Source organism: Muntiacus reevesi, chromosome 1, assembly GCF_963930625.1.
Source record: "Muntiacus reevesi chromosome 1, mMunRee1.1, whole genome shotgun sequence".
NCBI classification, from domain to species: Eukaryota; Metazoa; Chordata; class Mammalia; order Artiodactyla; family Cervidae; genus Muntiacus; species Muntiacus reevesi.
In genome coordinates this window covers 23,097,739-23,123,853 of record NC_089249.1, presented here as the reverse complement: position 1 = coordinate 23,123,853, position 26,115 = coordinate 23,097,739, and the positions used below count along the sequence as shown (strand labels likewise).

The window sequence follows — 26,115 nt, the reverse complement described above, 5'->3', positions numbered from 1 at the left end:
ACATTGTGTGTGTGTGTTGGGGGGGGGGAGTCTAAAAAAGAGTATAAAGCATAAGAAAGTATCATTCAGCTATCATTGTTTAAAGGTAAATAACCATTCTTCTCAACTTTGTACTTCAGATATTTAAGATGCCTTTAATTTGGAGGAATGTTGATGCAGTCCCCACAAATACATTTTTTTCCTCGTTGTAAACAAAGCTGGAAGCCTATGGTAAATACCCATGTTTTTCGGTTTGTCATCTCTCCTGGTTTTTTCTGAAAACCTCTGAAGTAGAGGGGGCATGTGGTGGAGATATTGTTGGCAACACTAAAATTTGACAAGCTGGTCTGAGAGTTTAAATCAGAGCTCGGATCTTCTGACAATCGGCTGACTTCTTTGCAGATGCATTAATCTATTTGGACAGAGTAACTGAGTGTTTTGAGTAAAGGCCCAAGGTTGAAAATGGTAGAGGAAGACCTCATAATTCACAATGTATCTTTTGCTTGGGTTTAGAGTATAGCCTTGTCAAAACTATTTTGTCCTTTTCAACAGAGTAATCACATGAGGCAACGGAGTAATCCCATGAGGGAGGGAAAGGTTAAGTAAAGTTCTGCACTTACCAGCTATTTCATATAGCCAGTAACAGGTAGAAATATTCTTTAATATGATTTTCTTTTCTGCCCCGTTTCTTTTATAGCACTTAACTTTTGCATGTGACCCAGTGAAACATGTTATGTCAATAAACAATGAATTAACCTTGGTTTTTATATGTTTGGTCTCATCCAGCTGAAATTCATGATTCTACAAAAGATTAAAGAAAAAGGACACTGGGATGGGGAGGGAGGTGGGAAGTTCAAGAGGGAGGATATATATGTATACTTATGGCTGATTCATGTTGAGGTTTGACAGAAAACAAAATTCTGTAAAGCAATTACCCTTCAAATAAAAAGTATGATAATAAAAACTTACAGAAAAAAAAGCCAAGGTGAGGAGGGCATTAATATTTTATACCCATTGGGAAGCTCATAAATAGTAATAAGGTGGGTAAAGTGTACTGAGGGTACCCAGTGTGCTATGCAGTGTTCAAAGTGCTTTATTAACCATTTTATCTCATGAAGTTTTAAAACCCATGTGAGGGTAATACCATTATTTCAAATTTTATAGATAAAGAAACCAAACCACTAATAGTTTAGCTTAATATTGATTTGTAAGTGATCAAGCAGGTGGCTGAGATGGTAAAGAATCCGCCTGCAATGCGGGAGACCTAGGTTCAATCCCTCGGTTGGGAAGATTCCCTGGAGGAGCGTATAGCAACCCACTCCAGTATTCTTGCCTGCAGAATCCTGATGGACAGAGGAGATTGTGGGCTACAATCCATGGGGTTGCAAAGTGTTGGGCACGACTGAGCAACTAAGCACACAGCACACAGAGCAAGTGTAATCTGACTTGAGAGCCTGTGCCTTTTATAACTCTTTATTGTTACCGTTCACTTGCTTAGTCCTGCCTGACTGTTTGACTGCAGCACTAAAGGACTGTTGCATGTCAGTCTTCCTAGTCCTTCATCATCTCCCAGAGCTTCTTCAAACTCACCTCCATTGACTTGGTGATGCCATCCCACGATCTCATCCACTGTAGTAACTTTCTCCTGCTGCTTTCAGTCTTTCCCAGCATCAGGGTATTTTCTAATGAGTCAGCTCCTTGCATCAGGTGGCCAAAGTATTGGAGTGTCAACTTTAGCATCATTCCTTCCCAATGAATATTCAGGACTGATTTCCTTTAGATGGATTGGTTGGTACTCCTTTCTGTCCAAGGGACTCTCAAGAGTCTTCTCCAACACCACAGTTCAAAAGCATCAATTCTTCAGTGCTCAACCTTCTTTACAGTCCAATTCTCACATCCATACGTGACTACTGGAAAAACCATAGCTTTGACTAAATGGAGCTTTGTAGGCAAAGTAATGTTTCTGCTTTTTAATATGCTGTCTAGGTTGGTTATTGCTTTTCTTCCAAGGAGTAAGTCTTTTTTAATTTCATGGCTGTAGTCACTATGTGCAGAGATATTGGAGCCCAAGAAAATAAAGTCTGTCACTGTGTTCATTGTTTCCTCATCTATTTGCCATGAAGTTATGGGGCAGGATGCCCTGATCTTAATTTTTTGAATGTTGAGTTTTAAGCCAGCCTTTTCACTCTCTTCTTTCATCTTCATCAAGAGACTCTTCAGTTCCTCTTCGCTTTTTGCCATTAAGGGTGGTATCATCTGCATATATGAGGTTATTGATATTTCTCCCTGCAATCTTGATTCCAGCTTGTGCTTCATCCAGCCTGGCTTTTCACGTGATGTATTCTGCATAAAAGTTAAATAAGCACAAGTATACAACCTTGATGTACTCCTTTCCCACTTTTGAACCAGCCCATTGTTCCATGTCCAGTTCTAACTGTTGCTTCTTGATCTGCATACAGATTTCTTAGGAGGCAGGTAAGGAGGTCTGGTATTCCCATCTCTTTAAGAAATATCCATAGTTGGTAGTGATCCACACAGTCAAATGCTTTAGCATAGTCAGTGACGTAGAAGTAGATGTTCTTGAATTCTCTTACTTTTTCTGTAATCCAACAGATGTTGGCAATTTGATCTGTGGTTTCTCAGCCTTTACTAAATTCTGCTTGAACATTTTAGAAGTTCTGCTTCAAGTACTGTTGAATCCTAGCTTGGAGATCTTGAGCATTACCTTGCTAATGTGTGAAATGAGTACAATTGTGCAGTAGTTTGAACATTCTTTGGCATTGGCTTTCTTTGTGATTGGAATGAAAACCAACCTTTTCCAGTCCTGTGGCCACTGCTGAGTTTTCCAAATTTGCTGGCATATTGAGTGCAGCGCTTTCACAGTGTCATCTTTTAGGATTTGAAATAGCTAAGTCAGAGTTCCATCACTCACCTCCACTAGCTCTATTTGTAGTGATGCTTTTTAAGGCTCAGTGGGCTTCCCAGTCCAGGATGTCTGACTCTAGGTGAGTGATCACACCATCATGGTTATCTGGATCATGAAGATCTTTTTTGTATAGTTCTCCTGTGTATTCTTGCCATCTCTTTTTAATATCTTCTGCTTCTGTCAGATCCATACCATTTCTGTCCTTGATTGTGCCCATCATTGCATGAAATGTTCCCTTGGTATCTCTAATTTTCTTGAAGAGATCTCTAGTCTTTCCCATTCTATTGTTTTCCTCTATTTCTTCACATTGATCACTTAGGAAGGCTTTCTTATCTCTTCTTGCTATTGTTTGGAACTCTGCTTTCAGATGGGCATATCTTTCCTTTTCTCCTTTAACTTTCACGTCTTTTTTCTTTTCTCAGCTATCTGTAAGGCCTCCTCAGACAACCATTTTGCCTTTTTGCATTTCTTTTTCTTGGGGATGGTCTTGATCACCCTCCTGTACAATGTTGCCAACCTCCATCCATAGTTCTTCAGGCACTCTATCAGATCTAATCCCTTGAATTTATTGGTCACTTCCGCTATATAATCATATGGATTTGATTTAGATCATACCTGCATGGTCGAGTGGTTTTCCCTATTTTCTTCAATTTAAGTCTGAATTTTGCCATAAAAAATTCATAATCTGAGCCACAGTCAGCTCCTGGTCTTGTTTATGCTGATGTATAGAGTTTTTCTATGGACCACAGACTTGTCTAACTCAATGAAACTATGAGCCATGCCATGTAGCGCCACCCAAGATGGACAGGTCATGGTGGATAGTTCTAACAAAACAGGGTCCACTGGAGAAGGGAACGGCAAACCACTTCAGTATTCTTGCCTTGAGAGCCACATGAACAGTATGAAAAGACAAAAAGGACACTGAAAGATGAATTCCCCAAGTCGGTAGGTGCCCAATATGCCAATGGAGATCAGTGGAGAAGTAACTCCAGAAAGAATGAAGAGAGGGGCCGAAAGCAAAAACAACACCCGGTTATGGATGTGACTGGTGAGGGAAATAAAGTCTGATGCTGTAAAGAGCAATATTGCATAAAAACCTGGAATGTTAGGTCCATGAATCAAGGCAAATTGGAAATGATCAAACAGGAGATGGCAAGAGTGAACATCGACATCTTAGGAATCAGTGAACTTATATGGACTGGAATGGGTGAATTTAACTCAGTATTATATCAACTACTGTGGGCAAGAATCCCTTAGAAGAAATGGAGTAACCATCATAGTCAACAAGAGAGTCCAAAATGCAGTACTTGGATGCAATCTCAAAAATGACAGAATGATCTCTGTTCATTTCCAAGGCAAACCATTCAGTATCACAGTAATCCAAGTCTAGACCCCAACCAGTAATGCTGAAGAAGCTGAAGTTAAATGGTTCTATGAAGACCTACAAGACCTTATAGAACTAACACCCAAAAAAGATGTTATTTTCATTATAGGGGACTAGAATGCAAAAGTAGGAAGGAAGTCAAGAGATACCTGGAATAACAGGCAAATTTGACCTTGGAGTACAGAATGAAGCAGAGTAAAGGATAACAGTTTTGCCAGGAGAACGCACTGGTCATAGCAAACACCCTCTTCAGCAGCACAAGAGAAGACTGTACACGTGGACATCAGCAGATGGTCAACACCAAAATCAGATTGATTATATTCTTTGCAGCCAAAGATGGAGAAGCTCTATACAGTCAGCAAACACAAGACCAGGAGCTGACTTTTGCTCAGATCATGAAATCCTTATTGCCAAATTCAGACTTAAATTGAAGAAAGTAGGGAAAACCCGACCATGCAGATATGACCTAAATCAAATCCATTGCGATTATACAGTGGAAGTGACAAATAGATTTAAGGGATTAGATCTGATAGACAGAATGCCTGAAGAACTATGGATGTAGGTTGGTAACACTGTACAGGAGGTGGTGATCAAGACCATCCCCAAGAAAAAGAAATGCAAAAAGGCAAAATGGGGACTTCCCTGGTGGTTCAGTGGTTGAGACTCCGAGCTGCCAATGCAAAAAGGCAAAATGGTTGTCTGAGGAGTCCTTACAGATAGCTGAGAAAAGAAAAGACGTGAAAGGTAAAGGAGAAAAGGAAAGATATACCCATTTGAATGCAGAGTTCCAAAGAATAGCAAGTAGAGATAAGAAAGCCTTCTTCAGTGATCAGTGCAAAGAAATAGAGGAAAACACAGAATGGGAAAGACTAGAGATCACTTCAAGAAAATTAGAGATACCAAGGGAACATTTCATGCAATGATGGGCACAATAAAGGACACAAATATTATGGACCTAACAAAAACAAAAGATAATAAGAGGTGGCATGAATACACAGAAGAACTATTCAAAAAAGATCTTCATAACCCAGATAACTATGATCGTGTGATCACTCATGTAGAGCCAGACATCCTAGAGTATGAAGTCAAGTAGGCCTTAGGAAGCATCAATAGGAACAAAGTAAGTGGAGGTGATGGAATTCCAGTTGAGCTATTTCAGATCGTAAAATATGATGCTGTGAAAGTGCTGCAGTCAATATGCCAGCAACTTTGGAAAACTCAGAAGTGGACGTAGGGCTGGAAAAGGTCAGTTTTCATTCCAGTCCCAAAGAAAGGCAATACCAAAAAATGCTGAAACTACCACACAATTGCACTGATCTCACATGCTAGCCAAATAATGCTAAAAATTCTCCAAGCCAGGCTTCAACAGTACCTGAACCGTGAACTTCCAGATGTTCAAGCTGGATTTAGAAAAGGCAGAGGAACCAGAGATCAAGTTAGCTACATCCGTTGGATCATCAAAAAAGCAAGAGAGTTCCAGGAAAACTTCTACTTCTGCTTTATTGAGTACGCTGAAGCCTTTGACTGTGTGGACCACAACAAACTGGAAAATTCTTCAAGAGATGGGAATACCAGACCACTTTACCTACCTCCTGAGAAATCTGTATGCAGGTCAAGAAGCAACAATTAGAACTGAACATGGAACAACAGACTGGTTCCACATCAGGAAAGGAGTACGTCACGGCTTGTATTGTCACCCTGCTTAACTTATATGCAGAGTACGTCATGCGAAATGCTGGGTAGATGAAGCACAAGCTGAAATCAAGATTGCCGCGAGAAATATCAATAACTTCAGATATGCAGATGATTCCACCCTTAAGGCAGAAAGCAAAGAAGAACTAAAATTACCGCGAGAAATATCAATAACTTCAGATATGCAGATGATTCCACCCTTAAGGCAGAAAGCAAAGAAGAACTAAAGAGTTCTTGAAAGTGAAAGAGGAGAGTGAAAAAGTTGTCTTAAAACTCAACATTCAGAAAACTAAGATTATGGCATCTGGTCCCATCACTTCATTGGCAAATAGATGGGGAAACAATGGAAACTGTGACAGACTATTTTGGGGGGCTCCAAAATCACTGCAGTTGGTAATTGCAGCCATGAAATTAAAAGATGCTTGCTCCTTGGAAGAAAAGCTATGACCACCTAGATAGCATATTAAAAAGTAGAGAGATTGCTTTGCTGACAAAGGACCATCTAGTCAAAGCTACAATTTTTCCAGTAGTCGTGTATGGATGTGAGAGTTGGACTATAAAGAAAGCTGAGCACCAAAGGATTGACGGTTTTGAATAGTGGTGTTGGAGAATTCTTTTGAGAGGCCTTGGACAGGAAGGAGATCCAACCAATCATTCGTAAAGGAAATCAGTCCTGATTATTCGTTGGAAGGACTGATACTGAACCTGAAACTCCAAAACTTTGTCCACCTGATGGAAAAAACTGACTCATTGGAAAAGACCCTGATACTGGGAAAGATTGAAGTCAGGAGGAGAAGGATGTGATAGAGGATCAGATGGTTGGATGGCATCATTGATTCTAGGGATATGAGTTTGAGTAAGCTTCGGCAGTTGGTGATGGCCAGGGAATCCTGGTGTATTGATGTTCATGGGGTCGCAAAGAGTTGGATACAACTGAGTGACTGAACTGAACTGAACCGAGAACTTCTCTCCATCTCTGACTACAAAGAATATAATCAGTCCGATTTAGGTATTGGCCATCGGATAATGTCCATGTGTAAAGTCTTCTCTTGTGTTGTTGGAAGAGGGTATGTGCTATGACCAGGGTATTCTCTTGGCAGACCTCTGTTAGCCTGTGCCCTGCTTCATTTTGTACTCCAAGGACAAATTTGCCTGTTACTCCAGGTATCTCTTGACTTCCAAGAGGTGATGATTTATCTAATGAATATAGATTTATGACATAATATTGGGACTGTTGGTATATAATACTGTAGGGGGCTTAGAAAATACCAAGCTCAGTAAATTCTTAATCCGATTTTCTGGTGATGGTTGGACATGTATGCCCTCCCTTTGGTTTGGCCTCAGTAATGGTGGTAATGGCGATGTCCTTCAAAAGGACTCATGGCAGTATGCCTGCGTTCCAGGACTGTTGTCTTCGGTGCCCCTTGCCCTGTAGTAGGCCCCTGCTGACCCGCGCTTCTGCAGGAGATACTCACACACTCAGAGGCAAGTTTGGCTCAGTGTCTTGTGGGGCTCACTGCACCTTTTTGTAGGACCTGTTGCGTACAAAGTTTTATTTGCACGTCTCTAGTGGGTATGAGGTTTGATTCTAAATTCGATTTCTCCTCTCCTACCATCTTGTTGGGACTTCTCCTTTGCTGTTGGATGTGGGATATCTTTTTTTGGTGGGATCCACTATTTTCCTGTTGATAATTAATCAGCGGCTAGTTGCAGTTTTGTTGTTCTTGCAGGAGAAGATGATGTCCTTCTCTGCCATCTTAGGAGCTATATAATAACTGTTATATTACCATTCTATTTAATAGACATTCAACTAACAGATCATAGAAAATGGGTCCTGATTACCATTAATTTAAAATTTGAACTTGCACAAGTTATTTCATCTCTTTTTGCCCCTTTTCTCATCTCTAAATTGTGTGATAATATCTATTCTATCTACAACTCTATTTTGTGTAGGCGATTAAAGCTGGAGAGATGTATTGGCCATGGTGAAGGATAAATTGTATAGCGGAGGTAAAGACAATAGAAAGTGGAAGAGAGTATATTTTGTAAAAGTTTATGTGCAAAAATACTTCAAACCATTGATTTGATGAAGGAAAAGTGAGTACAAATATTAAAATTGTCAGTGTAGGCACTACCTTAATGGGAAGGTGAGTGAGAGGGGCCAGAAGTGTCACTCAAGAAGTACAGGTAGCTCTGTTGTAGATGAGAGGAGTGAGGTAAAGGGCTCCTTTGTGGTGCTGCTGCATGTGGGGTGGGGGGGATGTCCAGACTAGACAGCCTCTGGAGGATGGGGAGTTTAGGATGAAGCATAACCACAAGGTGGTGCATTTGTCTAGTTAAGCAGATGACCCATGCTAAATGTTGATGAAGATTTTAAAAGAACTGGGTAGAAAATTTCCATAACTATCAAGGGAGGTATTTGAGATATTATGATATTATTACAATTGAAATATTATGAGGCAGACATGAATAAATTCTGTAATAGAGAATAATGTGTGTGATGTGCTGAATCAAAGGTCATTGTGCTTCCAATACTGTCAGCTTTACTTTTTTCCTTCTACTCTCCTTTACACAGTGACCTCAGCAGGCATTGCTGAGGCTTATCTAGCTAATTTTGTGATTTTTATATTTGTGATTTTAAACTTTGAGCAGAGTGTGGACCATTTTCAGGACTCATTTCTCTTCCTAGGTATCTAAAAAGTAAGCAGTAACAAGGCGTGTATCTATTCCAGGCATATTCATGCATCCTCAAACAGTATTGTTTGCCGGAGAGCACCATGGTAGGGAGAAAGGTCTGGCATCCCCTAGTTAGGAGAGGCCACTTGTCCCTCACTGAGTGATTCTTCCTGTGTAGTTATTAAATTGTGGGACTTCTGTATTAGTTAGGAATCTCCAGAGAAACAGAAGCGATAGATTGTATGTGTACATATATATATATTGTAAGGAATTGGCTCACATGTTTATGAAGGCTGGCAAGTCCAAGTCCACAACATGGGTTGGCACACTTGAGACCCGGCAGACTTGAGACCCAGAAGAGCTGGTGGTACAGCTTCAGTCCAAAGGTCAGCAGGCAGAGACCCAGGAAAGCCAGTGGTTCAGATGAAATCCATAGACAGGCTGCTGAAGAATTCTTTTTTGCTCAGGGAGGCCAGTCTTTTCACTCTCTGCAGCTGTCAACTGAATGGATGAGGCCCACCCACGTTATGGAAGGCAGTCTGCTTACATGGAGTTTACTGATTTAAATGTTTATCTTTTCCAAAACACCCTCCATGTTGATGCATAGAATTAACTCCCTCACCCCCGCCATGGGTTGTGCTAAAGCAAGGCCTCCTTAGAGGATGTTGGGAGCCCTGTTCCATCCTTAGAACTCCCTTCAAATTCAGTTTTAACTAAACACATTAGGTAGATATAACCTGTTTGAATCAAATTAATGGATAAGAGAGCACTTAAAAATTGTGAAGCAGTTTACAAATGCAAGGAATTTAGGGAAGTGGTGAGTGTAGAGGGTGTGGGTAGAGGTTAGCATAATTGGGTGGATTGCCACCTGTTGTGAGGGTTATAGGTTGGCAAGAGAACAATAAACCTTTCTTTTTGTGACTGGACTGCACATAATCATCCCCAGTGCAGTGAGGCCTTCTTAGAACCTTCTCTTAGGTCTACAGGAAAATCCTATCTTCATTCTGTGGGAGAGCATCTAGGGAGGGACCTGGGAATTCTGGCTCTGTTAATCAGCCATTGCATTCCCACCTACTCTCAACTGCTACTGACCCTCCCGAGGACTCCTTGTGATGCTGTTCGAGCATGGGATTGGACAAATGAAAAATATAATTTCTTTACATAGCAGCTACCTTTTGAGCCATTTTATCTCATAAATTTTGGAAGAAAATAAAACGGATGCAGTGATTATGTTGCTGTTCATTCCGACAGAGTAACCTCAGTTTTAATTCTCTAGTCAGTTTGGGACAGCATTTTGTACATAGTTGCTTAATAAATATTTTGTTTGGAAGAAATCTTATTCTATTTCTGTGTTCATTCTCTTTTCTCTTAACGTCTGATTTTTCCACAGCTCACATTTGAATCCCTGTGGGTAACCTATCCCTTCTCCAAGGGATTTTCCTGATCCAGGAATCGAACTGGGGTTTCCTGCATTGCAGGTGGATTCTTTCCCAACTGAGCTACCAGGGAAGCTCTAATAAGCTCTTATCATTTTTTAGGAGAAGTTAAATAAATAGAATTATATCTACTCTTTCAGTTCAGTTCGGTTCAGTCGCTCAGTTGTGTCTGACTGTTTGCGACACCATGGACTACAACACATCAGTCTTCCCTGTCCATCACCAACTCCTGGAGCTTGCTCAAACTCATGTCAGTCGAGTTGGTGATGCCATCCAACATCTAATCCTCTGTAGTCCCCTTCTCCTGCCTTCAGTCTTTCCCAACATCAGGGTCTTTTCCTTTGAGTCAATTCTTGGCATCAGGTGGCCAAAGTATTGGAGCTTCAGCTCTAGCATCAGTCCTTCCAATGAATATTCAAGGTTGATTTCCTTTAGGATTGACTGGTTGGATCTCCTTGCATTCCTAGGGACTCTCAAGAGTCTTCTCCAACACCACAGTTCCGAAGCATCAGTTCTTCGGCGCTTAGCTCTCTTTATGGTCCAGCTCTCACATCTGTACATGACCACTGGAAAAACCATAGTTTTGACTAGATGGACCTTTGTTGGCAAAGTAATGTTCCTGCTTTTTAATATGTTGTCTACTCCTTCAGGAATTTTTAAATGAGTTTATCTCAATATCACAGTGGAAATAAAGTGCTTAACATTAACTGCTGTGTACCTTAATACTTTTTAACATGGAGTACTTTTTTATGACTTAAATCTTTCATTTTAGTTTGAAGAATAACCCTTTCTTTAGTTTCACTTGCAGCAATGGTAGTGTTGTTATCTTCCGATGAACTCTTACAACAAAATATTCATTAATTAAAAATAGCTGCCTGATACAGGAAACAGCTCATATAGCAAGCAGCTCCTGACACTGTTCTAAAAACAGACCTGAGCTGCTTGTGTGCAAAGAATAAGCACTGAAAACTCGTGAACTAATTCAGGTAAAAGCATGCTTTGTTTTCAGAAGAATCTGTGTGTCTTTATTTTAATGTTTTTCTGATTGTAAGAGTCATTTGTGCTTGCTGTTAAAATAAATTTAAAAAATCTCAGATGTTATAGCAGTGACTGAAAGTGAAATCCCAACCCAAATTGTGCTGTTTAGTCTGGTGACTCTAAGAAATTCTTTTCTATGCATATATAACAATATATACTTATTTTTAAAGTGGAGTTATATATTTTTTTCAATTTGGTTTTTCATTTATATTAGAAATTTTCCACATCAAATCTTTTAAAATCCTCTTCCTTTATTTTTTATTATCTCATTTAAAGCAGCATATTTATAGCTTTATAGCTGTACTACAGTTTGTTAAACGAGTTCCCTATTAATAGGCTTCTGAGTTGATACTGTTTTAATTTTTTTTTTCCTTGAAAGTTATTGTTTTTAGGGTAGATGCACCCGTAATTGAACAAATTTACCAAATGTAATTTGTTGATAGTGTTGAATGTTGAGAGTTTACTATGTGACTAGAACTCTTCTAAGCACTGTTGTATGAAACTTAAAATAATACTACTACTATTTTGAAGAATTTACCTTTAAATTGTTCCTGTTCTCAAGATGCAGAAAGTCTCCAGCCTCCCTGTATGCCATCATAGTCATCCACAGGATGGACTGGAATCAGGGTTCTGGCTCAGATGTTTGAGGGCCCTTTAAGTCCAAAGGAGCTAAGCAGAGGGCAGCAGTTGCATCAGCACAGGAGAAAGCAGAGCTTATAGTTTCTCATTGGAGATACTGATGGTAAAAATCTTGTTGTCTGCTATAGCAACAGGCTTTGGAAGACCTGCCATCTTCACTCTTGTGACTGTGCCTTGAGAATTCCTTGGCTATTACCACAGATTGTTTGGTGTCTGTGTATTTCCCCCTGCTGATTTCCGAATTCCTATTGGAATTTACTTGATAAGCAATGCCTTTCTTCAGTTTTGTCTGTACCCCTCATATGCCTTGCTAAGATCTCCTTCCCTGTCTAGTCCTCCCTAATGTATAGGTGCTTATTGTTTTCTACTGAATGGAAACAATAAAGTTTTTGTCCTTATTAGTGACAGACTCTAAGATCTGTCTGTAAGATAGACTCTAAAAAAAATTTTCCTTAGACTTAGAAGGTATGTTTTATTTGTTTAAATAACTGTTAAATTGACCCTAGGTATAATATATACTTTTTTTAATTGAAGTATTGTTTATTTAAAATGTTGTGTTACACATTATATGCATATTGGGTTGGCCAAAAGTTCTTTCAGGGTTTTCGTAACATCTTATTGGAAAAACCCAAATGAACTTTTTGGCCAACACAATAATATTCTTTTTCAGATTTGTTTCCCTCATAGGTTATTGCAAAATATTGAGTATAGTTTCCTGTGCTATGTGGTAGGTCCTTGTTGGTTATCTGTTTTATATATAGTAGTGGTATATGTCAATCCCAAGTTCCTAGTTTATCCTCCCCTTCTTTCCCCTTTGGTAACCATAAGTTTGTTTTCCACGTCTGCGCGTATATTTCTGTTTTGTATATAAGTTCATTTGTATCTTTTTACTGTTGTTGTTGTTAGATTCTACATATGAGATATCATATGATATTTGTCTTTGGCTTGTTTCACTTAGTATGATAACCTCTAGGTCTGTCCATGTTGGACATTAAATTTTAAGAACAAAAAGTTTTCATTGCATTTCTTCATAATTATCTAGCCTTTTATGATTAGAGAGAAGTGACATTTAATATACCACTGAAAGAAACCCGTGTTTTGGTTATTATTGAAGTATAATAAACCACTCCAAAACTCAGTAGCTTAAAGCAGCAGTTTGTTATCTTGTGATTCAGTGGGTTGACCAGGCAATTTTGTTTTCATGTCCTGTCAGCTGGATGCTAGAATGGCTGTGGTCCTTTGAGGTTTGGGTAGGAGCTCAGCTGGGACCCATGGCTGCTTAGGTCACCTGTAGTGTCTGGGTTCCAAAATGGAAGAAATAGGTGTTGCCGAACCAAGTAAGATCTGGGCCCACAATTGGCACTGCATGATTTCTGCCCTAGTCTAAGTGGTCTAAAGCAGTAATAGGCTCTGTCCAGAGTCAATGTGGGAAGAGTCTCTACAAGGACATGAGTACCTAGAAGTGTGTACATGGAATATTAGAATCACTGATTTAAAGGAAAAAGTCTATGAGGAACCTAAAATCTTTATGAGGGATCAACAAAGGATCATACAGTCACATCCTCAAGGCCACATTGTACTGGCAGTGCAGGATTTGCTCTTTGCCCTGAACCATTTCTTACTTTGAGCTTAGTTTTTGCTATGATGCTGAAATGAGCAATGGTTTTGTTTTTCAACCCGCCAAATGCGACGCCTTTATATTTCCTCTAAATTCTGTTTGAAAAGGAACCAGACAGTTCCTTTTTTAGTTCTTCTCACTACAGAAGCAGTTAAAATGGGCCAGTTGATACTTTCAACATTCTTCCTTGAATTTTACTTAGATCATGAGCTCATTAGGTACCATTTCCACCTTCCACATCACTGCTTGCATTGATTTGCTGATTGTTTTCACAGTACATAACTTGGGTCCCTTTTCTTTAGGCACAAATAACATTTCTTCACTTTTTCAAATCTTTATTAGCAGTCTCATCAAAACTCTTCCAGCTTCTGCCCATCACTTGGATCCAAAGCTGGTACACATTTTAGGTTTTTGCTGCAGTAGAACCCCACTTCTGGTACCAAATTTTCTTTCAGTTTTCTATCTATTGTTATATAACAGATCAACCTCCAAATTTAGTGACTTAAGACAGTAATGGCTTTTCTACTCACAAGTTTGGGATTTGGCAGGGTTTTTATAAGGACAGCTTACCTTATCTCAAGGTCGTATGCTGTCAGCAGAGGCAGCTTGATTAGAACTTTTAGGAGTTACTTTCAGGATAGTTCACTTTCAAGTGACAAGTAGGTCCTGTTATCTGGACCTTTCTTCTTTTCTCTGTGGGCCTTTCTCATTCCTGTTGCTGTTTGGACCTGCTCATAGCATGGCAGCTGGACTCTAAAAGGAAGGAAGGAGAAGTTGCCAGGCCTCTTAAAGATTTAGCCCAGAATTAGTACAATATCATTTCTGCCTTTTTCCTTTGGACAGTCATAGGCCCAACCCAGAAGCAAGGAGGTGGCAAAATAGACCCCACCTATTGGTGGGTTGTTGGTGGCAGTAGTGACAGAATTTTGGCTATCATGACTCTACTGTTAGGGTTTTTTTTTTTTTTTATAGTACTGAAAAGACACTCTTGGTTTGAGTTATGAGATGTTAAAAAGTAATTGTTTGTTGTTTGAAGTAAGATTGTAAGCTCTGGAAGAAGGTTAAAAGAAAACTTTTATACATAAAAAGCATTTTGATACCTGTCAATTTTAAATGTTATAATTTGGTGGACAAAAGTCATCTTGGGGGTAAAATTAATTTTTAAATTTCTCATCAACAGAAAATATTCTCAAGCATTCCTGGTATGCAGATTTGTATGTGACAAGGATGTCTGAATGCACTTATGTATCTTATTTGGTTTTAACACTGATCTGTTTATTTTTAGTAAAGGTTGTCCTATATGTTACCAGATGGAGAGAAATAGTCTCATTCCAAAGATTCCTCTTCTTAAAATAGGGAGTAGGTGCTGTTTAAGATTGTGTACAGTGAAAGGTGGACTCCGGATGCTTTGTTAAAGTGATTGTGGTAAAGCAGAGGGTAAATAATAGAGTGAAAGGATCCCAAGGTTCTTTCTTTTGGAACTTTTGTGTGCAGCTCTTTCCATATTGGCAAAAGAAGACAAAACAGATGATGGTAGCAGAAGCTGCACGAGCTTTTGCTTATTCACCCAAATCATCCTTTAGGTTAGCTAATGCAGACTAGTAAAATCACTTACTGAATTTGTTAAAGACTTACATTAGTAAATTTTCCCCTAGGTGGCACAGTGGTAAAGAATCTGCCTGCCAATGCAGGAGACGCAAGAGACACGTGTTCACTCCTTAGGTCGGAAAGAGTAGGAAATGGCAACCCATTCCAGTATTCTTGCCTGGAAAATTCCATGGACAGAGGAGCCTGGCAGGCTACAGTCCACGGGGTCGCAAAGAGTCAGACACAGCTGAGTGACTGAGCACATGCATACAATCCAATTTGGGGCTATAAAAAAAATCTAAATTAATGTTCCATTATAATAGTGATTTTAAAGAGTTTAATTATATCTTATAGCTTTAAAATTCATACACTTTTGTTGTTGTTCAGTTGCTCAGTTGTGTTTGACCTTTGCAGCCCCATGGACTGAAGCATGCCAGGCTTCCCTGTCCTTCACTATCTCCTGGAGTTTGCTCAAATACATGTTAGTGATATTATCCAATCATCTCATACTCTGTTGCCCCCTTCTCCTGCCCTCAGTCTTTACCAGTATCAGGGTCTTTTCCAGTGAGTCAGTTCTTCGCATCAGGTAGACAAAGTATTGAAGCTTCAGCTTCAGCATTAGTCCTTCCAATGAATATTCAAACTGATTTCCTTTAGGATTAACTGGTTTGATCTCCTTGCAGTCCAAGGGACTCTCAAGAGTCTTCTTCAACGCCACAATTCAAAAGCATCAATTCTTCAGCACTCAGCCTTCTTTATGGTCCATCTCTCACATCCATACATGACTACTGGAAAAACCATAGCTTTGACTAGATGGACCTTTGTAGGCAAAGTAATATTTCTATTTTTTAATATGCTGTCTAAGTTGGTCATAGCTTTTCTTCCAAGGAGCAAGCGTCTTTTCATTTCATGACTGCAGTCACCATCTTCAGTGATTTTGGAACCCAAGAAAATAAAGCCTGTCACTGTTTTCATTGTTTCCTCATCTATTTGCCATGAAGTGATGGGACCGGATGCCATGATTTTAGTTTTCTGAATGTTGAGTTTTAAGCCAGCTTTTTCCCTCATAGATTCTAACTGGTAAATTAAATCTTTGAGCTTTAATTCCTATGCTTAGCTTTGATTTCATACTTTTGAGTTTGGTTATATGTTATCTTGATAACACTGAGAAGTTGTTAAATACTGAAATAACTTGAGCATGTTTTCTTTAATTGTATATAAAAATGTTTGAAGCAGCACTGGTTTCCCTAACTTGCTTTTAGTTTTACTCTTCCCCAGTAGTTATCAAGTGTGACTAGCAATTTGCTTCCTTTGTTTTCTCTCTCTTCTTGGTTCATCTATTGATGTTTTTCTTCTTTATTCTCCTCATACCCTACAAAGTCTGGTAGGATGACATATTTAGGAGTGAATGTGTATTGTGGATGAGATGATTATTATACATGTATTTATGGTTCTCTATGAGGAATTCTTTTAGCTTCTTCTTGATACTCTTCATGCAGTGTCAAACTTCTTTGCGATGATACCATTATCAGCAGTTTAGAAAATGATACCTATGCTCTTCGATTTTAGGAAGTATCATCTTCTATTTCTCTACAAAGTAATTTACCATTTGTTTTGTGTTATCCTAGTACCTTAGTACCTATCAATTCACCAAGCAGTTAGTGTGTGTGTGAACCAATAAAACATTCTAGGGACTTAACAGGTGAATAGGAAGTGCTCATGGTCATTTGTTCCTTAGTCTCAAGTCATCAAATTCTTCCTTCTCAGTCATCTTTGAAAGCTGGATGTCGACTTCCAAAGGCTTGGGTTAGACACTTGTAGAATGTTGATGGGAGGTAGGTAGGAAGGTCGCTGAGTTATTTTTGTACTCTTCCACCTTCACAACTATAGTTTATTCATCATTGAATAAGACCTTATTTGTTTCAGGGTTAATACACCTATGGTAATCTATTTTTTAACTCAATTGTTAATGTATTTTTGTATGTATTTAAAAATTGTTCTTTATTTCCTTTGGATAGGTACATAAGTTCCTGATTACCTTCCAGATATTTTCGCAGAATACTCATTTCTGGGCTAGATAATTTTAATCGCTTTCAGATTTCTTGTATCTCTTTCCCCCATAGCTTTAGTAAATTTTCCAAATGGTTACATACACTTATATTCAATAGAATTATTTTTTCCACTTGACCTACCCTCCAAAGATACCTATGTAGCAAAATTCATAAAGATTTCAACCACGAAATCTTCAAAAAAATAAAATAATTTAATGTAGGACTTGGAAGAGACTTTGAAATTATATAATTTAGAGCCTTCATCTTATACAGTTGTTGCATACATAATACACAGGTATGATGATTCATAGAATAAATATAATTATCAAAAAAAGGGAAGACAGTGCTGCATGTTATTGGAGGATATTTTATATCTGTTTTATGCCTCCAGTCTACTCTTTTTATTATTTTAATTGCAAAATACCATGTTGTGCCCTTTCATTTCTTTGTAAATTATATAAAGCCAGTCTTTCAGCTAAATATACTTATTCCCCCAGTGAATTTACTTGTTGTATTTATGTTATTCTTGATTTTTAACTGTTAGCCAAGATTATTTTGACTCCTAAAATTTACTTGGACTACCACTTTTTATTTTGGTAGCATTTACAAGCTGTTTCTAGTTCATCATTTGACTTGCTTTTAAAAGATATACCCAGGAAATCTATAAATTGCTGATGATGAAATCAATGGTCTATATAAATGGAGAGACATATACTGTGTTCATGCTCTGGAAGACTCTCAGTATCGTAAAGATGATGATCTCCCAAATTAATATACAGGTTTAACAATTCTTCCCAAGACTCTCAGAGAATTTGTGTAGGTATGAATAAGGTTATTCTGAAATTTACACAGGAAGACAAAGTGACCAGAATACCCAAAACAGTTTAGATAAAGAAAAGTAATGTTGAGAAAATTACTTGATCTAGTTTTAAAACATTATATGGCTATAGTAATCAACTCTGTGGTTGCCAGAGTGACAAATAGATTAATGCAACAGAATAGAGAACTTAGAAATAGCCCCGTACAGATACAGCCAGCTGATTTTTGACAAAGGTTCAAAAGTAATACAGTTTGTCTTTTCAGCAAATGATGCTTGAGTAGTTGGATAGGTATAGACAAAAACAAACAAAAAAACTAAACCTTCCAATATGACTCTAAATTAATTCAAAATAGATTATCAATTTAAATGTAAAACATAAAAAACTGTAAAAATTTAAAAAGACAACATAGAAAATCTTCAGGACCTGGGTTTGGTAAAAAGTTATTAGCAGTATATACCCAGAGAAAACCATAATTCAAAAAGATAAATGCACCCCAATGTTTACAATAGCCAGAACATGGACACAGCCTAAATGTTCATCAACAAAGAAATGGATAAAGAAGATTTGGTACATATATGCAATGGAATATTACTCAGCCATAAAAAAATCAAGATAATGCCATTTGAAGCAACATGAATGATACTAGAGATTGTCATACTGAGTGAAGTAAGACACAGAAAGACAAATATATATGATCTTTCTTATATGTGGATTCTTAAAAAAGGTATAAATGAACTTATTTACAAAACAGAATTAGAGTCCTAGATGTAGAAAACAAGCTTACAGTTATCAAGGGATGGACAGGGAGGGATAAATTGGGAGACTGGGATTGACATAGATACACTACTGTATATAAGGTTGATAATTTGTCAGAACCTCTTGTATAGCACAGGGAACTCTACTCAATACTCTGTAATGGCCTGTATGGGAAAACAGTCTAGAAAAGGGTGGAGATATATTAGATAGATAGATAGATAGATAACTGATTACTTTGCTGTATACCTGAAGCTAACACATTATAAATCAACTGTACTTCAATAAAGAATTTTTTAAAAGTTATTAGTCACGTAACCAAAAGCATGAATAGTTAAAGAAAGGATTGATAAAATTTCATCAAAATTTATAACTTTTGTCTGTTAAAAGGGTGATGAGAGAGGCTGTAGACTGGAAAAATATTTTGAAGCCCTATATTTGACAAAGGATCCTCTCTAAAATATGTAAAGAACTCTCAAAACTCAACAGTAAAACAACCCAAACAATCTAATTATAAAATGGGCAAACAACATGAAAAAAAATCCACAGATGACAGGTGAAAATAAGCACATGTGGACACTCATCATATAATCTAGCATCTGGAACATTTATTGGAACATTTATTGCAGAGAAGTGAGAACTTAGATCTACACTAAAACCTGTGCAAAATGTTCATAGTTTTATTTATTGTAACAGTCCAAACTGTGAGCATCCTCATGTTCATTAACATGAATGGCTAAGTTAACTATGGAATATCCACAGTATGGAATTCAACAAAGAAGTAAAAAGGAACACTCTCTTGATGCGTACAAGAAGTTGAATGGAGCTCAAGGGTATTATGCTAAGTGAAAAAAAGCCAGTCTCAAAAAGTCACATACTGTGTGATTCCACTTAACAGTGCATTCTGTAAATGACATATTTGTAGAGCATGTTATGTAGAATAGATTAGTGGCTGCCAGGGGTTAGAGAAGGTGGGGACAAGGGTGTTCTCCTTATGTTCACCCTATAAAGGGGTGGCATGAGGGAGCTCTTCATAATGATGGAAATTGTTCAGTATCTTCATTGTAGTAGAGGTTACACAAGTCTATACAAGTGATAAAATGGCATAAAACTGAACATGCACGTTGTACAAATGTCAGTTTCCTGGTTTTGATATTGTACTATAGTTATATAATATGACATAATGATTAGGGGAAATTAGGCCTCTCTGTACTATTTTTGTAACTTCCTGTGAGTCAATAATTACTTCAAAATAAAAGTTATAAACTTTATATATTTTGTTAAAAAAAAATACACACACATACACCCAAGCTTTAGAACTGGGTGTCCACTAGCCACAGATTGCTTTTAAAACTAAAAGTAACTAAAATAAGATTTTAGTTCCTTGATCACACATTACTTGATTATACAAGTCATGTTTCAAATCTCATATAGCTACTTTATACTATAACACAAATATAAAACATTTCCATCAATAACAGAAAGTTCAGTTGGTACTACTGCTTTAGACAAAACAGTGATGCCAGTTCCCATACATGTGAACATCTACACATTTCTTAGTAAACTATCTTAAGTTTATAAGTTAAAAAAACTAGTATGTACCAGTAAAATTTAAATAGAAAAAAGTAGATTTAATATGACACTTTTAAAAGCTATCAGTTTTTGAGGTTATATCCCATATTTTAAAAAGAAAGGGAAATGAAACATTTGCTTCATGTTTGAAATAGGAATAGATTGTTTTCCTTTATCTGCAAGGCAGTTGTGGTTTCTTTTCATACTACAATATAGAGTATATTGGCACTGGCCAAAATAGAAGGGCTGGACAGGTAGAGGAAATAAGCATCAACAGAAAAAGTATTTTAAGTATCCCATATCTTTTGTTACTTTCTGTCACTTGGTGACCAGTTTACCAATGGTGGCTCACTGTTGCAGAGGAAGCATGATTTAGTGACCAGACCTTAAACCAGAATTCTATTTCTGGCTCAGAGTGACCTTGAGGAAGTGACTCTTCTCTTTCTCATAACTAATGAGCAAAATGAAAACTGACTGTTGCTCTGGTGGACTAGAGGATAAGTTATTCTAGAATGATTCTCATGTTTTAAGCTAGGTATAAAATGCTTCACTTTATAAGTAGATTAGATACAAAGTTTTGAGGAGTTTAGTAATGGGAAGAGTTACATGAAGTAAAAAGAGGAAGTTTACTTTACCAGACATGAACATTTTTAAGCTTTGAGTTTGACGGACATAGGGGTAAAAGTTTTTCTTATTCTTTTTGAAGTTAAAAATTTGGGGAAAACTTAGGGAGAATGGCAGGCAATGTGCATTTTAGAGATCAGATTTTTTTTTTCAGCTTTTTATTCTGTATTAGAGTTTAGCCAATTAACAATGTTGTGATAGTTTCAGGTGGACAGCAAAGGGACATCGCCATACATATACATGTACCATTCTCCCCCAAACTTCCCTCCCATCCAGGCTGCCACATAACATTGAGCAGGGTTCCCTACACTATACAAAAAGTCCTTGTTGGTTATTTATTTAAAATATGGCATGTTTATTAAAATACATGCTATACAGATAATCCTTATTGGTTTTTTGCTTAAAATACAGCATCGTCTCATGCCGATCCAAAACTCTAATAACTCTTCCTCTCATCCTTCTCCCTAGGAACCATAAGTTCATTCTCTAAGTTTGTGAGTCTATTTCTGTTTTGTAGATAAGTTCATTTGTATCATTTCTTTTTAGATTGCACATATAAGGGATATCATACGATATTTTTGCTTCTCTGTCAACTTATTTCACTCATGACAGTCTCTAGGTCCATCAGTGTTGCTGCAAGTGATATTATTTCATTCTTTTAAATGGATGAGTAATATTCCATTGTATATGTGTGCCACATCTTCTTTATCCATTCCTCTGTTGATGGACATTTAGGTTGCTTCCATGTCTTAGCTGTTGCAAAGAGTGCTGCAATGAACATTGGGGTGCATGCCATGCTGGGTGAATCATGAACTGACATGAAGATTACTGGGAGAAATATCAACAACCTCAGATATGCAGATGATACCACTCTAATGGCAGAAAGCAAAGAGGAACTAAAGAGCCTCTTGAATGCTAAGTTGCTTCAGTTGTATCCAACTCTGTGCGACCCCATGGACTGTAGCCCACCAGGCTCCTCTGTCCATGGGATTTTCCAGGCAAGAATAAATGGAGTGGGTTGCCAATCCCTTCTCCAGGGGATCTTTCTGACCCAGGAATCAAGTTCAGGTTTTGAAGTTAAAAAGTCCAAGGTTTGAATTTCAGCTCTGCCATATAATTTCATCACCTATACAGTGGGGTTAATTAATGCCTTTTTGTTAGGGTTGTTATGAGAAGGATGCAAAATAATACACAGGTGTAATTACTAATGATAATATTAATTTTACCAAGACATGGAATGGAATGATTGTGGTGTTAAGAGCAGATAAATAGCTTTGTGCTTTTTTTTAATGAAGACTTATTTTTAGCCACATAATAATGGTTTTTTTCTTTTTTGAGGGGGTTACTAATTTTAGCTTTATAACAAATTGGTTGATACTATGATTCTTAAAGCTGTTCTCAATTTATTATATGAATTAATTAATTAAAATCACTTGATTTAAAGTCAAGAGGTATAAATCTGTTTTTATAAAAACTGGCAGACCAAAGTATAAACAGAAAACTAAGGGGAAAGAAAGCACATATGTATGAAATTTTGTTTCAGTACAATCCCTGTAACATTTCTAGAGCTATATTCACATAATATCTGAATAAACAGTGAAAAAGTTTAGCTAATTATAAAGATATTAAAAATCTACAATATACAATTTCAAATAATCAGAAAATATTCCATATGAATTTTCTTTTTCTTTGCCTGCCAAACTGCTAAAATGTTGAAAAAGAAGACATCAAGAACCAGAGCCAGCATACTTATTTGGATACTTCCAGCCCTGGTACACTGTGGCAGGGCAGAACAGGTCCAGTTTCAGCCAGCAGTTCACTGGCATGTGGTCAGTTTGAAGTTTCCTGCTGTGCTCTTCTGAGCTAGAGAGAAGGAACCAAAAATGCTGACATCCTTATTTGACTTCATCACTTATGCTTGAGCACATACACCAACACTTCCTGTGCAAAATCTACCCTGACTCTGCAGAGGACACTCTCAGCCCTCAACTGACCTGGGTGGGGGTGCTGGCATAGGTTGGTGAAATTTGGAAAGTGTTAGCCATTGGATACTTCTTCACACCATATGAACGTGCCATGTCTCATTATTATACCTTTCATTTCATAGAAATAAGCTTTCAGAGCTTGCAATGAAAGCTTGCAGTAACAACATTCATTGACAGTAAGGGATTGTTGCAGGCCAGTTATTAACTCTCAAAACTACCACCCCTCGAAAGCATGTTTAAGAAAGACCTAATTTAGAAATAAAATGCCATGGAAATTGAACTGAAAAAAGCCTATCAGAATGTCTGAAATGTATATATCTTGTCTCTTTAATATCAATATGTCTATATCTGGCCTTCCTTAACACTTTTGATCTCAGTTTTCTTATCCATACAAAGGTAGGATTTCTAAATTTCTAAGGGTTTGTAATTTTAGTGTGTGTTTCTCCAAGTAGTTTTCTCCATGTTTTGTTTTATTCTACCTATCAAAATTTCCTCAAATACTGTCAAGTACTTTAAGGTAGTACATGATTTTCAATTCTTTCAGAAACACAATAATTTGAAGAAGTGATGTTATAAAGTTGTTCTGAGTCTAGATTATTGTAGTTTGATCCTGACTATACCATCTAAATATCACATGAAAGGGAAATTAATGTCACTATGTAAATGTTAAATACATGTGATGATAAACCTTAGATGTTTTGAGAAGTCTGTGTTATACATTACCTAAAACATTAACTTTGATTAGTAGTTTTATCTTATAAACATGACAAGGATGGGAAATTTGCTCATTGGTGCCTCTTGTTTAAAATTCTATTTTTTTTTTTTTTTTCAATGAAGTCATTTGGGATTGCTAGTAACCTAGGAAGAGATAAAAGACTTGTTTTGGGGGAGATGGACATGGTTTTGCTATTCAGCATTTGTTATGATCCTTTTTTTCTTATGACCATGAAAAAGAATTCTGAAATTCTTTAAGACCTAGTTCTCAAGGATAGTTTGTAAATTTAAAGACTACAACTGCAATTAAATCACATGTAGTTGGCCCCATCCTTCCCATTTTGCCACAGCGTTCTAGAGTTCTCTCACTACCTTTTGAAATGCCTTTGTGGAATTTTGAAATTCTTTACTTGCGTAGTTCTTTGAGGCCGCATCCGTGGTGGGAGTTATGAAACGTAGCTCTGCACTTCCCCTTGGTTAGTTTGTACCCTGCCGAGCAGAAGATGTGTGCGTGCCTGGTGTCTAAATGCAGAGTGCCTATAGATTTTACCCACAGCTGTAGATCCAGATAGTCCCTCTACAAGCAGGAATTAAGAATGATTAATCAGAAGAAAAAAAGGCACTGCTGGATGTTATTTGAAAGGAATTCTTTATGGGGGGTTGTGAGTATTGTTTTTACAGTTTCTATTTTTAAAATATCTTAGTTTAAAAACATTTGAACTTTTTGAGTATGCAAAGTATATGAGTAGATAAAGTAATTGGTATTTATCTCTTTGTTTACTACCAAATTATAAGTAATTTGTATAATTATTGAAAAATTTTCCTGCCTCTTGTTTAGAATGGCTTCATGCTGTGATTTTAACCCAGAGGCACAGTTTTTCTTATTTTCATGGCCCAAGAACAGTTGCTTGAGGTAATGGCACGTCTTCCTGTGGATTTGCAGCCCAGCAGTGTTCTCTGAGAGCAGTGAGAGTGAACTGTGCCAGGTGCGGTCAGTGTTGCCCTGTCTCAGCTGAGTCTGTATTGTAGCCTCATGCCTCCTATTTCTAGTTTCTATTTCTACTCCTTCCATTTCTAATGTGGAAAAGCTACACTTCAGCAGGTTTCTTAGAATTTATTTATGCATTTAATATTCTCTCAGTCATCAATTATTTGAGGATAAAATTCTCTCTACTTCTAAAACATCAGCAAGGTGCATTGGTAATGCATCAAGGTTAAGGATTTCTTGAAATTACCTATGATTTATTGGTCTCCAAAGTCTAGTTGACTTGCCTAGATCCTCCTAGCATTGTGGCTTTAATGTTCTCAGGGTCTTTTCTGTTTAACTGAAAAACCATGTTAAATGAATGTTTTAGTCAGAAAAAAAAAGCATTTTAAAACATATTTTTTATTTGTAATAAGGAGAAGGAAAATAAACATTTGGGTGTGACTACTGATAATATTTTGATGTGTTCTTCCCTTTTGTATCTGTTGTTTGGTAAAGCTGAGGTCATAATTTACAAGGATTTTTAAATATCATTCTTTCCCCTTTCTAAATAACATTAAATATTTCACATTACAAAACTTCTTAGTAAAAATTCAACATCTGTATGATATTCTGTTAAAAAGTAGTACTTTTTAGCATGTACTCTATTGTTGGATATTTAACATCTTTAAAGATTTTGGACTATAAATCAGAGAACATTACCATTTTTTAAAGACTATCTTTGCAAGATGACTTGGGGGAAAAATCCCACTGTATTTGTTTTTTCTTAATTTTATTTATTTATTTATCTCAGTCTTGGGTCTTCGTTGTGGTGTTCAGGCTTCTCTAGTAGCGGTTCATGGGCTTAGTTTTCCCCGGGCATGTGGGATCTTAGTTTCCCCCGGGCATGTGGGATCTTAGTTTCCCCATCGGGATCAAAGCTGTGTGCCTTGCATTGGAAGGTGAATTCTTTATCGTTGGACCACTGAGGAAGTCCCCTCCCATTATATTTGTATTCCTGATTTAAGACATTAATAATAGCTGTACCTTAGAGTTGTTTTTTAATTAATTTACTTGGTTTTTTAATGTATTATTTTTGGCTGTGCTAGATCTTTGTTGTTGTGCATGTCATGGGCTTTCTCTAGTTGTGGCGAGTGGAGTCTACTCCTTAGTTGCCTTAAACAGGCTTCTTGTTACGGTGGTTTCAATTGTTGCAGAGCACAGGCTCTAGGTACATAGGCTTCAGTAGTTGTGGTGCTTGGGCTTAGTTGCCCTGCTGCATGTGGGATCTTCCCAGATGAGGGATCAAACCTGAGTACTCTGCATTGGCAGGCAGATTCTTAACCACTGGACCACCAGTGATCCTTAGACCACTTAGAACTTAAGGACAAGCATTGTATTAGGATTTTAAGCAAATGTGTTGGATTCCATGTTTGTTTAAACTTATGAATCACATTTAAAAAACTTACTTCTGTGCATCAGGCAGCCTGTGTGCTAGCTATTTTTCAAATGTGGATGACATTGCTTTCTTCGTGGACTGGGATTTACAGAATATTTGCAAATAGATCATTGGTGAACACTGAAAGAGAACTTCCTTAACCAAAGCAGGTTCTTTTATGCCACAAGCTTCATGTGAATGGAAAACTAAATCTATGC

General features: G+C 37.4%; 1 protein-coding gene across 2 annotated transcripts in view; it reads left to right on the top strand.

Annotated features, from left to right (window-relative positions):
* Positions 1–26,115, top strand: part of FGD4 (FYVE, RhoGEF and PH domain containing 4) — a 234,412-nt gene that overhangs the window by 60,730 nt on the left and 147,567 nt on the right. Inside the window, exon 1 of one of the 2 annotated variants that reach the window (XM_065939578.1) lies at positions 24,022–24,157. The exons of the other annotated variant lie outside the window; for it this stretch is intronic. Within the exon in view, the coding sequence (XP_065795650.1) occupies positions 24,148–24,157 (10 nt within the window). The 5' untranslated portion in view covers positions 24,022–24,147. Of the gene's footprint in view, positions 1–24,021; positions 24,158–26,115 lie in introns of those variants that run through there. 2 annotated transcript variants of the gene reach the window in all.